Source organism: Bombyx mandarina, chromosome 16, assembly GCF_030267445.1.
Source record: "Bombyx mandarina strain Sakado chromosome 16, ASM3026744v2".
In the NCBI taxonomy this organism is placed as follows: domain Eukaryota; kingdom Metazoa; phylum Arthropoda; class Insecta; order Lepidoptera; family Bombycidae; genus Bombyx; species Bombyx mandarina.
In genome coordinates this window covers 188,069-203,892 of record NC_143222.1, presented here as the reverse complement: position 1 = coordinate 203,892, position 15,824 = coordinate 188,069, and the positions used below count along the sequence as shown (strand labels likewise).

Here is a 15,824-nt window from a genome sequence, read left to right as displayed (position 1 = left end):
TTAGGTAACGGAAGTAATTGAAGACTGCTAGCTGAGGGTACAAAGAGCCACGAAGAGCTTTCAAGGACACGACCTTCAGCAATGAAGTATCCGACTAAGAAGAAGTGGTACTATTCCAGATGAACATTAGACAACCGATAACAATTATTTATTTTCATACGCAAGCGATTGTTTTAATTTCGTTATTCGTTCGTTTAGTTGGTGGTAGGACCTCTTGTGAGTCCGCACGGGTAGGTACCACCGCCCAGCCTATTTCTGCTGTGAAGCATTAATGCGTTTCGGTTTGAAGGGCGGGACAGCCTTTGTAACTATACTGAGACCTTAGAACTTATATCTCAAGGTGGGTGGTGCATTTACGTTGTAAATGTCTATGGGCTCCAGTAACCACTTAACACCAAGTGGGCTGTGAGCTCGTCCACCCATCAACGCAATAAAATAAATAAAAAAGAAACATAAACAGTAAACGTATCAAACGCAGGAACCATCGAGTCGACAGGCTACCGGCGTGTTCCGGCGTCACGACGGAGCCCACGTCACGACCCACGAGCCCGCTGTACTCATGATTTTATTGGCGAACCAGTGCATGAATAATAAATACGTTTTAATGAGACACACGAACTCATATTCCCCTGACGCATGAATCTTTTGTGCTATAGCCCTGTGTGTATAGAGCCAGTTAACTTCACGATAGCGTAAAAGTTATCTGTATGGAGTTAGAACAGCGCCCCTAGCAGCAAAGAAAGGGAAACTATTCTTACTCCATACAAATGTGAGTTAGCTTTTTCTATTCCATTAACGGTGGTTTTAGGTACCACAAGCACCGGTTACTTTCCTTATTATTAAGCGAATTAACCCATAGACACAGCCCACTGAGTTCCTCGCCGGATTTTCTCAGTGGGTCGCGTTTCCGATCCGGTGGTAGATTCTGCGAAGCACGGCTCTTGCTAGGGCCAGTGTTAGTAACACTCCGGTCTGAGCCCCGTGAGCTCACCTACATGCTCGAGCGAAGCTGAAATAGCCTCTCAAAGCTATCAGCAGAGGTAGGAAAAATAATAATAATAAAAATTGCTTTTTCGACATCGAGACGGTTAAAAAACTCGCCCAAGCATAAAAATCATTGATGCTCCTAATATCGTCAGTATGAATTTAGCTATAGCATTAGATGATAGAAAACAGTAAACTTTGATCTGGGTATCCGTTCCCATGTCCACGGTCTTTACTGGACGGTCCCATTCACAGAGTACATGCTGCATGGCCTCAGCTACTTCTATAGAGTATCTACTGGTTAGGTATTCAGATAAGCTCACGATGCTCTCCTAAGTGTCCAGTGACCGCCTCAAAGCAGATACCATTAAATAGTTCATCTATCTCTCTTTTTTTTTTTTTTTTAGACAAATTTATTTTACAAATAGTAGGTATGTTTTTATTTATTTCATTCCTTCATTATTAATAACACAATTTAAATTATATCTTAATCGTTTTTTGATCCCCAGATCATTATGTCCTATAGAGGGTAATAACGGCATGTTTAATTGCTCCCCGGCAACAACCAGGCGTTTGCGGTTTGAAGAGCGGCGCAGCCGTTGTACTGTTAAAACTGAGACCTTAGAACTCATATCTCAAGTAAGGTGGCGGCATTTACATTGTAGACGTCTACGGGCTCCGGTAACCACTTAACACCAGGTTGGCAGTAAGCTCGTCCACTCATTTAAGCCATTAAAAAAACTAGAGCAATTGTGCATCAGATTGATATTACTACCCGGCATAGCTGATTACCGGAGCATCAGCACAACTTGCACGCTGCCTTGAGGCGTGAGGTCACTGTTGCAGCTGTACTGCGACCCACTGCTTCACGGCTTATACAAGCAGAATAGGGGTGCGTCCCCAACCAGCGCTCACCCCCACGTGAACTACCCTCAATTACTACAAACTGACACATCCTTGGGAAAGGCCTCGCCTTCAATACAAGCGAATAAAATTCAATTTAATACGTATTTGTCATAACTTTATTATAATATTTTACAAAACTTATCATGTCTAACTCAATAAATACTAATTAGGTATTAACTTTATCTTCAAATAATTCGCGGCTACGGTTTCCTGGTGTAGAGGGTCAGTGATGCACTGCACCCCAACCGGGAGCGATACAGGAGTCCATAGACCTCACAGCGGGCACGCAACCATGCGGTCGTGGGACACTTTACAAACCCGCATGAGTAAGAATATAAACACTAAAGACCACCTGTGAAATTCTCTATAAACTCCACAGCACCGGTAAGCGACACGCGCGAGCTGCATTGCTGATGTCCAGGGGCGACTATAGGCCTTTTAGTTAGGTTATCAAGTTGGAAGCTGTAGGCTCTGTCACACGCAGCACGGTGGAACGTTTCAAGGTACGCCATCTCCTTCTAATGCGAATGTTAGAAGAGGACGCATGATCTCCTAGTTTCAACAACTTTAGAACCTCAGTCAGTCCAGTTCACGACCCATTGATATCGTAAACTTGATATTAACATGAAGTTTCGATCGCATCGGATTAAGGATCCTACTCTTCAAACCAGATCCATCTCGTGAGCAGCCGTCCGCAGTGCCCGTGTCTACGTGTCGATGATGGAGATCTCCTGCACGATGCTCTCCTCCAGGTCCGAGCTGAACAGCGGACGCCGCTCAGGGCTCGGCCGGCGCCGGTCCAAGCGAAAGCTGTTCCTGTGGACCATTGTGATTAAGTAGACGGGAATTACTTGTACTGGGCTACAATCGCCAAGGCTGAGGAACAGCCTAGTGTCGCCACAATCAGTGAAAGTTCGGTTTCAAACATAACAAGTCGTCTTCTCGCATTAAAACTGTATCTATATATTAATACGTGAAGCAAAACTTTGTGCACCTTTTTACGAAATTGCGCGGACGGAGGAGTATGAATTTTCTACACTTATAGAGAATATAGAGAAGAAGTGCACAATGCTAATATTTTTTAAAATAATACACAAAAGATACATTATAAATCAATAAAGAAAACATTACACACACTACCATGTATTTGACACACACACATATACTCTTGTTTATTGTCAAACTTTTGTTATTGCTCAAAGTCTGTAGTCAAATTGAGAATAGGTTAGTATTGTTTATCTTTAATATTACGAGAATTGTCTGTAGTGTAGTCTTGGCGAAATCTGTAACAATAGGACCATAATAATGTTGAAACTTATAAGTTCAATTAATTATAGTCGATTTTCGACTACTGCGGGACCACTAGTAATCTCAAAACTAACAAATTTTACAGGAGACTGTTCAAAGGTTTAGCATGTGGTCTTTTTAAATATTAATCATCTCTGCAACATTATTTTTTTTTGTTTTTACCAGTTACATTATTTGTCTTTTAAAGTAAGATAAAATTATGTATTAATTTTATTAATAATCGTCAAAACAAAGGTAAACTATAAAAAAAAATACTTTAACTAAACTACGCTCTTTTGGCAGTATTTATGAGAAAAATACTGGTGATACCAAATGATTCCGCATGTTGACTCAATTTCGAATATTTTTGGAAATTGTACACTTTTAAGGCGAAAAGACGAAGTGTCCGAGACAATAGCGACCGCGTATAATGTCCAACGATTAATTACGGGTCAAAGGAACATGTATACGCGAAATAAATAAATAAGTACTGTTACAACAAATCATGCTCTCGCCTATACCAAGACAACGATTTTAAGCAAGGTTTTTTGTATTATATGCAAAATGTCGTTTTTTTTATTGCTTGGATGGGTGGACGAGCTCACAGCCCACCTGGTGTTAAGTGGTTACTGGAGGCCATGGACATCTACAACGTAAATACGCCACCCACCTTGAGATATAAGTTCTAAGGTCTCAGTATAGTTACAACGGCTGCCCCGCCTTCAAACCGAAACGCATTACTGCTTCACGGCAGAAATAGGCAGGGCGGTGGTACCTACCCGCGCGGACTCACAAGAGGTCCTACCACCAGTAAAATTATGTTATTAGCTTTAAGTTTTTTCTTAACTTATATTTTATCTTTATATTTTCGGCGCCCGAAATACGGCTTGGTGTAACACGGCCGAACATCTTAGTAAGCTTAGCAATAACGCCACACTGCACGTATAATTCGTCAGGGTCTACGGAGACTGGCGTATCGAAAGCCGTCATACCTTTTCCCCACCCCCTCCCCACGGGATATACCTCGTCCACCTCCACGGAGCTGCTTTCATCCAAAGTACGTATCCAGAGACTGATCTCTGGATACTACAGTACTGATACTGTGACGTACCGTCTATCTCCTAAATCTAATCCCCTAAGAAGTCGTTAAGGAAGCCACCGAGCTCTATCAGTTTGAAAGACACGATTTCTAGCAGGAATAGCTAGCGTTATTAACGTGAATGAGACCACGAGGATTGGTTGGTGGATTCCAACAGTTATTATATTTCATTCACAATACATTATTTATATTAAAATCACGAATATATAAAAAAATAGCAGAGAGTTTAACACCAGTCGCGGGTCAGAACTGACACGCACACTTTTAATTAATTTTTAAATTCGTTCTGACAAGCTGTCAAGTTTATTTTGTGTCCTTAAATGATACTGATAATTATTGTATTTTAAACAAAATGAAAAAAAAGTTAAAATAAAAACATAACATTTATTAATTAAAAGTACCTAATATCCGTCGAAAATATATTTATGTGTATATAGAATATATATACATATGTAATATCTAAATACAGAACTAATAAGCCACTAAAAGTAAAATAGTAATAACAAAATAAAATATCCAGAATCGAAAATAAAAGAAAAACTATTAGCAACTTGTTACTAGAAGCAAAATATCAGATAACATCAAAATATAACTCATCCTTAGTATTTGCACATAATGAATAAATAATTATTTGAAAAATTTATGTGTCCCGTGTTTATATATTTGGATGTCGGTGGTAAAGTTATGCATACTTAAAGGCACTTGTAATACAGTTATACTTAATCTATCTATATAACATAACTTTTTCTATAAGTATATAATAAAAATATGTACTAAAAAAATGCATACATAAAACATGCAATCCCATTAAATTAAAATAAATGCGCTTAACCCATTCACTAACAGGAACTTTCCAAACAATTATTGTGTTTGTGTGTGTATCTTATTAATTATGTGTAGTTTGTGCATGTGTGTGTGCGTGTGTGTGTGTGTGTGTGTGCGTGTGCGTGTGCGTGTGCGTGTGTGTGTGTGCGTGTGTGTGCGTGTGTGTGTGTGTGTGTGAGTGCGTGTGAGTGTGTGCGTGTGTGTGTGTGCGTGGGCGGGTGGGTGGGCGTGTGTGTGCGTGTGTGTGCATGTGTGTGCATGTGCGTGTCTGTGTGCGTTGCTCTACAACTGAACGACATAGCCATTGTTACTGTAAATAATAAGAACTAATAACAAAAATACAATATTAAGCATACATACAACGAAATACAACATATTTTGATCTTTACTTGACAGATACGCAAACATAAAGTAATACAAATTAGCAATACATATTTTAATAGTACATAGCAAGAATTCTGACAAAACTATTATAGTTTGCAACGTTGAATCTATATCTATCTCTGTCCTTCTTCGAATATCACATTTACAAGAGAGAGACAACAACACTTTCCCTCAACTCATTTTCTATTCGCTACTAAAGATAGACTGCAAGACAGTCTATCATCAGCAAAAAATTATTTATTTATTTTTTCAGTTCAGTTTTATCATTTTTTTTATAATTCATTATATATTTTATTGTTACATTACGTTTTGTGTATTTCTCAATACTAGTTCCTATGTATCTAACAAAAATAATTCGAACGACAATAAACATTGGTATCATTTGCTGGCAACCCCATCAGAGCTTTGTACAAAGCTGTGACTCTACACGATGTCCCCCCACCGGCTCCCACCCTGTCAACGTACCGCTCGAAGATATGCAGCAGTTCAAAGCAGACTTCGGCCAGAATGAGGACTATGATCATCCACTCCAGGCGGATGTGGTGCCGGTCGGCTGCCCACGACGAGAGCAGCTCTAGGAGTTCCACGCAGTGACTCAATCTCTCATTTAGAACCTGAGTATAATCAACAAAGCAATTAGGGCCATCAAAACGTGAGCGCCGACACTCACGTGACATGACCTCGGAGCTCAATAGTTTTATTGCTTATGTGGCTGGACGAGCTCACAGCCCACCTGGTGTTAAGTGGTTACTGGAGCCCATAGACATCTACGACGTAAATGCGCCACCCACCTTGAAATTAAGCTCTAAGGTCCCAGTATAGTTATAACGACAGCCCCACCCTTCCAACGCATTACTGCTTCACGGCAGAAATAGGCAGGGTGGTGGTATCTACCCGTGCGGGCTCACAAGAGGTCCTACCACCAGTAATTACACAAATTATAATTTTGCAGGTTTGATTTGAGTGCAGCAGCGGATATCCTCGTGCTGTACCCGGGTGGTGGTGCCTGCTGGTGGCGCCACTGGTACTCACCCTCGTCCTCCTCGGTATGGTGAAGTAGGCCAGGGTGTTGGAGTACAGTCGCTCCAGTTGTTCCTCTTCCCAGTAGAAATCCGGAGTGTCCAGCATGTCGGATTCCACGTTCAGGCGATGCCGGAGGGAGAACAGCTCGCCGAGCTTACGGACGACCTGCAGAGTGTCGGTAGAGACATTAAGGGCGCGCGCACAACGTGCACGCCATCGGTTTGGATGGTGTGATGTTGTCAGTCTCTAGTATCCACTTATGACTAGCCGAGCTAACCGGGCCTCTGTAGTGAAATCACAGAGTAGCGATAGTTTGTTGAATTGGAACATTTTTGAGACATTAACCTATCATGGACCATGACATAATGACATGGACTATCCATGTCATGGTTAGCGTGGTATGGACATGTGATGTGTAGAGAGAAGATGCATGTGACTAGGAGATGTATGGCAATGGTAGTGCAAGGTAGGGGGAAGAGGTCGATAGGTCGATTGAAGAAGACATGGATGGAGTGTTGAGCTGACGGCTGATAGAAGAGAATGAAAAAGAAAAATTAGCTGTGCCGACCCCACCTAGTGGAATAAGGTGAAGAAAAACAATAAAAGAATAGGTCCATGTCAGGGAATCGACGCCCATATTTCGAATTATTAAAATACCCTGACATGGCAACATTATAGCTCATGATCCCAACACAAGACTTTTTGGCGGGACAGACAAAATTTGTCTATTTAGTGTTTCTTCAGGTTTAAATGTGTAATAACGGTAGTTTATTAACTGTTTAATATCTGTGAAAGTGCACAAATATGGAAAAATGAAACAAAGCCGCTGGACGTCACTTCTCAGGATCCTCCAAAAAGTCCACTGAAAAAATCTCAGTAAATGATCACCATTTTACTGAGATTGAATTTCATCCCATATCATTTCATTTCATTTCATCTCAGTTGATTAATGTTTCAAATTAATCATCTTCATTTCATTTCATTTCACTCAATATTATCTTGTTTCATAGGAATTGAAATCGATATATATAAAATTAATTGCTGTTCGTTAGTCTCGCTAAAACTCGAGAACGGCTGGACCGATTTGGCTAATTTTGGTCTTGAATTATTTGTGGAAGTCCAGAGAAGATTTAAGAGGTAGATATAATGAAAATGCTCGGAATTAAATAAAAATAACAATTTTGTTTATCCTTTGATGTGCCCCCGTCGGACGGATTCCTTTTGTTTGTTTTAAATTTATTTATACAAAAGTTTAGGTCTTCTACTTATCAATTGAGGTACTACGAAGTCTGCCGGGTCAGCTAGTATGAATTAAAATAAGACATTAAAATAAGACTGGAACTTAAGATTTTCGTTACCATGTCATATAATTCCTTAAAAAAAACCCAAACTGAGCACAGTACCTCCTTCTTGTCGACGTGCGCGGCGCCCTCCCGCTCCATGGAGGCGGTGTGGTAGCGCACGGCGGCCGCCAGCCACTCCAGCCGCGCCTCCCACGCGCCCAGCCGGGCAGACTGCGCCATGGCGTGGCTGCAACAACCAACCAACCCGCTGCACGTTTCACTCATGGTAGGACCTCTTGTGAGCCCGCACGGGTAGGTACCACCGGCCTGCCTATTTCTGCCGTGAAGCAGTAACGCGTTTCGGTTTGAAGGGTGGGGCAGCCGTTGTAACTATACTGAGACCTTAGAACTTATATCTCAAGATAGATGGCGGCATTTACGTCGTGGATGTTTATGGGCTCCGGTAACTGCTTAACACCAGGTGGGCCGTGAGCACGTCCGCCCATCTAAGCAATAAAAAATCACATCTCGCCGCCACAAAACGCTCACCCATATGATTAAGTGGCCCCAAAACAGTATATTCTCCTGTGTTGTGGATGCAGGAAACACGCGAGACTAAAAACCGGGGAGTATAGACGAGATACTCTGATCGAGAATCGATCCCGGACCCGTGAACTGCCAAGACTACTAAGTCAGCGTGACTAGCCACCATCCCTGGACCAACGAGGCAACTATTATGGACTTATTAAGAGAGCATTTAACAAGTCAATGATTGCGAAAAACAGTTCTCTGTATATTGTTTAGGGGCATTAGTCATTATTGCGCTTCAACTAAGGTGGGTGGAAGAGCTCACGGCTCACATGGTATTTAATGGTCACCAAGTAATCAACACCGGCACAGTTGCATCGCTCGATATGAATGTGCCAGCCGTCTTATCCTTTAGGCCACAACGGCTTTAATTATAATTGATATTGTTCTTAAAAAAACTCACCTGAAAGCAAATCTTTCTAAGGAATTATCTCTCTCTGGCACCATTATGAAGCATGACTCTTGGAGATGACATTTTTTTCTGTGAAAAACAAAGGCTGATAAATAGCAGGCAACCTAAATATTTCTTAGATATTTAGAAACTAAAGTACATTTAGAGAAATTAATTTAAAATTATTTTTCTTCTCTACTACTATTAATTCATTTATTTACTTTATTAATTATAATTATACGTTGTACTAAACATTAACATTTTATATGTATAATATTATAATAATATTTTATCAATATGTGATTAATTTTAAACTAAATTAATATATAAATAAATTATGTTTACTGTATAAATATTTTATATGGGTCACTAAATAATGTTTAAAATCTTTTATATGGGTTACTAGCGATCTGCCCTCGCTTTACTTCAGGAACTGTAATGTATTATTGATCTTATTGAATACTTTTATACAAATCTGGTCTTGACAAAAACAAACACAATAAAAAAAGAATGTTACAAACAAAAATGGAATCTTTCCTCTATTCACTATTTTGGTGATAACAGCTTACAAATAAAAGATAGATATATGCTGTCAAGGGCTTTTATGTAGGACTATTCGAGATAAAGTAATATAGTAAATACTATGGATAGAAGCAAGAAAATGTGTACTTACGAATTAGGTTGGTAGATATAAGTCATTATTTCTCTTTCCTTCTCAATTACCTCCCGTGGATAGCTCTCAAGTTCATAGCTGAAAAGAATTAATAAATACTGAAAGATTTGTTTTATTATAAAACAAAGTTAAAGTTACAATATATGTTTTAAAGTTATTTATGTTTTATAGTCTTCACAAGATTTTATAATTAGTAGTCTTGTGATTGAAGGAATTCACAAACAAATTAACATATCTATTGATAAATTCTATTGATCATCTTTTAATAAAGCTTAGAGTACATTTATTGATTATAGTTACTTTTTTAATACATTTGTTTCTGATTTGTTTGACTAGGCAACAACTAGTTTAGCTTCTAGCGAGGCCAAAACACGCTAAAACTTACAAAAAATTTAAATTTTAGATGTCGAAAAATTCGGCTCCGGAGTATCACTGCATATAAAACACTGATTTTTGCTGGCTCATTAGAGAATCTTTTCCTCCATGCCAGGTTGCTGTTACCACCTGAGACACCCTGTATATTTAGTCATTATATACAATATTTTTCTTTCCATTGTCAATCTTAAGTTAAACCCTAATATGTATTATGATAATAAAAACAAATGGACTCACGGCTTAACAAACTCAAGGACATTACTGGCTTCCAGCTCGGAACAGTTCCAGAACACTACGGCTCCTTCCTTGAAGAAAAATATCTCTCTCTGTTCAGAGCCAATATTATAAACCGCATTGGCTACGACCACATTACCTATTTCTACTGTTTTTAAGCTGAAAAAGTAGAATTCGGTTAATATTTTATTGTTACAAATTTAGTAGAATAAAAATTATTAAAAAAAATAAACAATTTTCTGCTAATTTGATGTCATCACAAGCTAACTCTATTTTTACAATTTACACTAGCAGCTAAAATTGAAAGAGGTCTTCCAAAACTTAGATAACAAAATTCCTGAAGTGTGTTCATCAATAAATTTACCACAAGCTTATTTTGAACTCAGTTACAGCTTACTGAGCAGGCAGTTATTGTTTTTTGAAGGGTCAAAATTACACAGATTATTCACCAACTCAGATTGTGAAACTCATGTACACTAGCTATAAAACATCAATTTTTTTTTCATTCCACTGCTTGGATAGCTCACAGCCCATCAGATATAGTAATGTCTGTGTTCCTATAATGATCTTTCTTTTTTTAATATATTGTTAGTTAATATTGCATGCTTCCTCATGTCTGTGAATTGTGCTGACATCAGGATGAACATATGCATTCAAAATGAAAGCAGGTGGTAGAAGAGGATTTTTAATCTGTGACTAAGAAGAAGAAGAACTAAGAAAGAAGAAGAAGACTAAGAACTGAAATTGCATAATTAAATAAATGGTATTAAAGATATAATTATGATGATGATATAATATGTAGTATTTTTAAAAACGTCTTATCTTTCTGTTATTATGTCACAAGTTTATTTCATTATTTCAAAGACATTTACACACTATTGCATCATATATTTGATTTAAAAATACAAACAAACCCTTACTTTCCGGGTTCGTACAGCTTCTGCTCTACCAATGCCTCCTTCAGAGCTTTGAGGTCGTAGGAATTGGCAGTCGCATACGCGAGAGTTAAAAAATGTCCTTCTTTCTGACTCAAATTCTCAGCGATCGATTTTTTATGCACTATCTTCTTTTTCAAAGGAATACTGGCATTTTCTAAAGCCGCAGTCGGATGTATAGCATCACTAGAGCGAAACCTACGCGATAATTGATTTAAAACTGGTATATATACGCTTTTTATTGATATAAATTGCTGTTTGGGAGAAATCGCACCGGTAGGCAAAACACAAGCGACCCTACCGCGTATCGCAGTTTTTAACATTCTCGATAGGTATACGGACATTTTGTTCCGTTCCTAACGTTTTTCAAAATGTAGAATTGTCGATTTATACAATTATTTTTAAATGTTACATAAAAGTGAGGTTATTGTTAAGTTTACTGTTTTGACTTCAAAATTAATTGAAAACTAAAATTTTTGACGTTGACTTCGACATCGAACCCGAATTTTGAGTAGTAGTTTTATTTTTCCAAATGGAAAGGCAAAAATGTCATCCATGCAGCCTAATCTTTTATATATATACATATATATATATATATATATATACATTTTTATATGAAATATGGCTTGAAATGAAATGAGATGAGATGAGATGATATGGGATGAAAATATATAATCTGATCTGAAATGGTGGTCATTTATTGAGACTTTTTCAGTGAACTTTCTTGGAGGGTTTTGGACCGTCGCGTCGGTCTACTGAGCAATTACCATAGATAATATACATAAACAGTTCTAGATAATCAACTCAAGCACTCAACAAAAATGTTTATGGGCGTCAGTCACTATAGTCGGATTTTTTCACTGAAGTAGGAAACCTATGGAAATGAAACGTCAACAAAAAATTCGTGCCACTGTGACGTCATCTGGTCACAAAACATGGCGGTTTTAGTGCTGCCCAGAAGATTTTAATGTTAGTAGGTTTTATCGATAAACGTTCTTGGCTTATTTTATTTTAAATATTGTTGAGTATGAATGTATTTGTAGAATTTATACTTTAATAGGAAGTAAGTATATTGTTATGTGCAAAGATGATGTGATTTAGATATTATGTGAAATCTAAGACGAGTTCGTGCTTCAAATTTTCCAAGTATACAATATGACGATTTTTAAAATTTGCTACACTGATTTTATAAAGTTGTCGTTTGCCGCAAAACATAAAGATATGACATAGTACAGTGCCCATCATCCCATTTCTAGCATGCTGAATGTTATCGTATTTTGAGTACGTGTTTTTCTTAGACTATTACAATCTATTTTAATTGTTTTGCTGACTCTAAAGTCCGTAACACACTACCGCAGCGCACCTCAAGGAAGGTGCACCGCACTACCGCACCTCACGCAAATTTTAAACTTATCAAGGGACCGCCTGATAAAAAAAAACACCTACAGAACATTTATTCGTTAATAAAATTACAAACGTCATTCCTTGTGACTTCCTCTCTAAAATCACTTAATTATTAAATATTTAACGAATTTACAATAATGTTTTACTCACTGCAGAATAAAACTATTTTATTCAAATAGTTCCGAAGAGATTTTGTCGGTAGCCTTTTTCCCGAAATATCTAAACAGAATGTCTAAATATATTTTGATAACATATTTTAAAGAGGTATTTTTGATTAGTGTCATGATCAATAGATTCCGACCGAACAATTGTGTCGGATTTTTCGGATGAGGGCTCCATAATGAAATTAAATATATATAGATAATAGTTTTGGGGCATCGACTTTCTTGAGATCCTATAAAATATGTTTTAATTATTATTTTTGTATGTTTTAAGCATGATAAAATTAGAAATTTTATATAAGCAATCATATTAAATCGATATCAAAGTCAATAAATAATGTACAACGCAAAACAGACGGCCGAACTGACGTGACAATGACATTTGGCGCGCTAAACATGGCGGATTTTCGGCCTCATTAGATGGAGACGGAGACATTTACGTATATTCATGTTTCATTTTACGTACGCACTGAAATACTGTTATATTGTTTTCCTGCGAGTTAAAGTGCTGAGTAAGAACGAGATAGATATATGTTTATGTGTGTGCCTTCAAAATGGGTGCTATTTATATAAGCAATTGTACGTATAGAACAATATGTCGTGTCCCTACTATATAGGTCTATGGATTTTTATTAGACGAAGTAAACTGACGTTTACTGTGTTGTCAGTTTTTGATGAAATAAAGATAGTGTTGTGACAAAGTGAATAATTGAAAAAACTCCTTAATGAATGAAATTGCCTCCATTGTCTAGTGAATAGTTAGTGTGCCAAACTGCCGATATCGGGTACAGCTTTGTACATACCAACTAGTTTTCGATGACTATGTTCCTATAGTATCGACCTATACTGAATACCGAGTGTTTTAAACATTAAGCAAAACATTGCGAGGAAACTTGTAAGACTGTCCTATTTTCAATACATCATGTACTTGAAACTATAGATGTATGATGTTGTAAAATATAATAATTATAGGTAGGTAATGAAAATAAAAAACATCGCTTATTACATAATTTGTTTTTATTCATCATCAGATAAAAAATCATCACTATCGCTTTCGGTGACATTAATTATAAATCTGTCTGAAACATTGTCGATCATGTGGTCGAGACCATACATTTTGTCTTCTTCTTTAATTATATGAGACACGCAGCTACTCCATTTTTCAGGTGTGATATGTTGAAGTCCTTCTTCAAAAAGTTTTTTTACTTCTGTCATTTTGAAGGTTTTGTTATTTCTTGCAACATATCCTTTAGCTTGCGCCCATACCAACTCAATGGGATTGAGCTCACAGTGGTATGGGGGCAGACGTAACACAATTACCCCATGCTGCGCTGCCATCTCGTCCACAACATACTTATCGCAATGTTCTTGTTTGTGCTGCCGTACAATGTCTATAAGAGTAGCTTTAACCATTGTTGCTTCGAATGAAATATTTTTGCTCGTTAGCCACTCTTGTATCCTAGGTTTAGTCCAAGACATTGTAGGCAGCGATTCTAGTTTCCTGGAGTGGTAGGGGGCATTATCCATCACTACTACGGAATTAGGTTTTAGTTTTGGCAAGACCCCCCTAAACCACTTCTCAAAGGAATCAGCATTCATCTCTTGATGATAATCTTCTTTATTCTTTTTGGCTTCAAATATTAATAGGCTGTCTTCTACGAATCCTTCTTCCCCGCCTATATGGCCGATAATTAATCGTTTGCCCTTTCCTAAAGGCTGTTTTAAACCAGTGGTCAAGCCATCTAGGAAGGCCTGGCGGGACGATAAAACTGTTTGGTCAATCCATACCTTTTTCGGTGCATGACCTTCAAGACAGTGAAAAATATTAATTAATTATTGAAAGTACAATTTAATGTAAAGAAAACAGAAAATTGTAATTACCTTCGTTGATCCAGGTTTCATCTTGGTAATAAATATACCTTCCTTCCTTTCGATACTCTTTAATATTTCGAAGGTATCGCTGGCGCCATAAAATTATGTCCTGTCTGTCGATTAAAATACTTTGTCTTGATTTTCTGATATAATTGAAATTTAAATGTTTCATAACATTTCTTAATGTACTCCAAGAAAAATCGGGCAAGTCTGGATCTTCATTGACAACCTTAAGAATCTGCAAAGTAATAAAAAAGTTTTTGAGTAAGGAAGTCCACGCAATCTAATACTTTGGTTTTACAAAGAAAATTATGGTAGACACAGAATATAATGCAGTAGAAGGAATAAAGTTTAAGATACCTTTATAATGGTGGGTGGCTCATTTGCATAAAAAAAATGATGTACTTTTCGCCTTATAGCGGCAAAAGTAAAATCGTCTAATTTATCTTTGAAACTGTGTTTCGGTCCACGTTTCTCGGGAGACTTAAATTGTTCATTTTGTTTGTGTTCTTTTAATACTCTGTAAACTGAGGTCACACCAATTCCCAAAATGTCAGCTGTTTTCGAAACACATTCTTTTTTTTCGGGAGCTTCAATAGGTAATAGTGAAGCAGCTTTCTCCTCAAATACGTGTTTGTAGACGTTTTGTATCATAGCTTTTTCGGTAACGCTTAAAGCAATCCGCGGTCTCTTCTTTCTTGGAGACAAACTTTGGCTTGACGTGCTTGGTTGAGGATCCATATCGTTTGTACGGAACAATATAGCAACAAATAAACACAACAATTTCCACAAACACAACGTAACGAAAAACTTAACAAAAACAATAACTAAACAGCGTGAGCGCAGAAAAAACATTCGTGCTATCAGACCAGAGGTTAGAAGCCGAATTACAAACAAAATGGCAACTGACGCGCGCGGCGTTGATTGGTGTTGGCACTAGTCGCCGCGCCGCGCTTTGTAATAAGCTGTCAAAAAACTGATTGTAGTTACATACTACTAGTAACTTATATCAGAGCACTTTTGTACAATTTTATTTTAAATTAGAAATAATATTCTTTTATAGTTTGAAATGATTAACTATTCACACTCATTGTTCATTCATCTGATTGAACAAGAACGCATCACTATTACTTTAAATATAGCAACATTATTTTACAAAGTGACATTAGCTACTGTCAGTGGGCTTCGTCTAATTAAAAATCCGACTATAGACGGCTTCGATTAGTTTCTCATTGCTCCTGTAGATGGCAGTAACATATTTAACGGTAGGCAGTGGCTTGGCTCTGCCCCAGGTATTGCTGAAGTCCATGGGCGACGGTAACCACTCACCTTCAGGTGGGCCGCATGCTCGTCTGCCTACACGTGCAATAAAGAAAAAAAGATCCCGAGACGTTACGTTC

The 15,824-nt window shown here is 37.7% G+C and overlaps 2 protein-coding genes across 2 annotated transcripts; both read right to left on the bottom strand.

Annotated features, from left to right (window-relative positions):
* Nucleotides 1–1,988: 1,988 nt before the first annotated feature.
* LOC114246321 (required for meiotic nuclear division protein 1 homolog) lies at nucleotides 1,989–11,498 on the bottom strand. Its single transcript, XM_028178802.2, has 8 exons — nucleotides 10,973–11,498; nucleotides 10,056–10,211; nucleotides 9,444–9,521; nucleotides 8,783–8,860; nucleotides 7,912–8,038; nucleotides 6,518–6,673; nucleotides 5,951–6,099; nucleotides 1,989–2,706 (listed from the first exon to the last, which is right to left on the bottom strand). The coding sequence occupies exons 1-8, from the start codon at nucleotides 11,329–11,331 to the stop codon at nucleotides 2,598–2,600; spliced, it is 1,212 nt and encodes a 403-aa protein (XP_028034603.2). The 5' UTR covers nucleotides 11,332–11,498; the 3' UTR covers nucleotides 1,989–2,597.
* A 2,053-nt stretch (nucleotides 11,499–13,551) lies between these two features.
* Nucleotides 13,552–15,635, bottom strand: LOC149501186 (uncharacterized). The gene is made up of 3 exons (XM_089733621.1): nucleotides 14,785–15,635; nucleotides 14,434–14,662; nucleotides 13,552–14,357 (listed from the first exon to the last, which is right to left on the bottom strand). Exons 1-3 carry the CDS (start codon nucleotides 15,277–15,279, stop codon nucleotides 13,570–13,572), a joined length of 1,512 nt encoding a protein of 503 aa, XP_089589747.1. The 5' UTR covers nucleotides 15,280–15,635; the 3' UTR covers nucleotides 13,552–13,569.
* Between the last annotated feature and the right edge of the window lie 189 nt (nucleotides 15,636–15,824).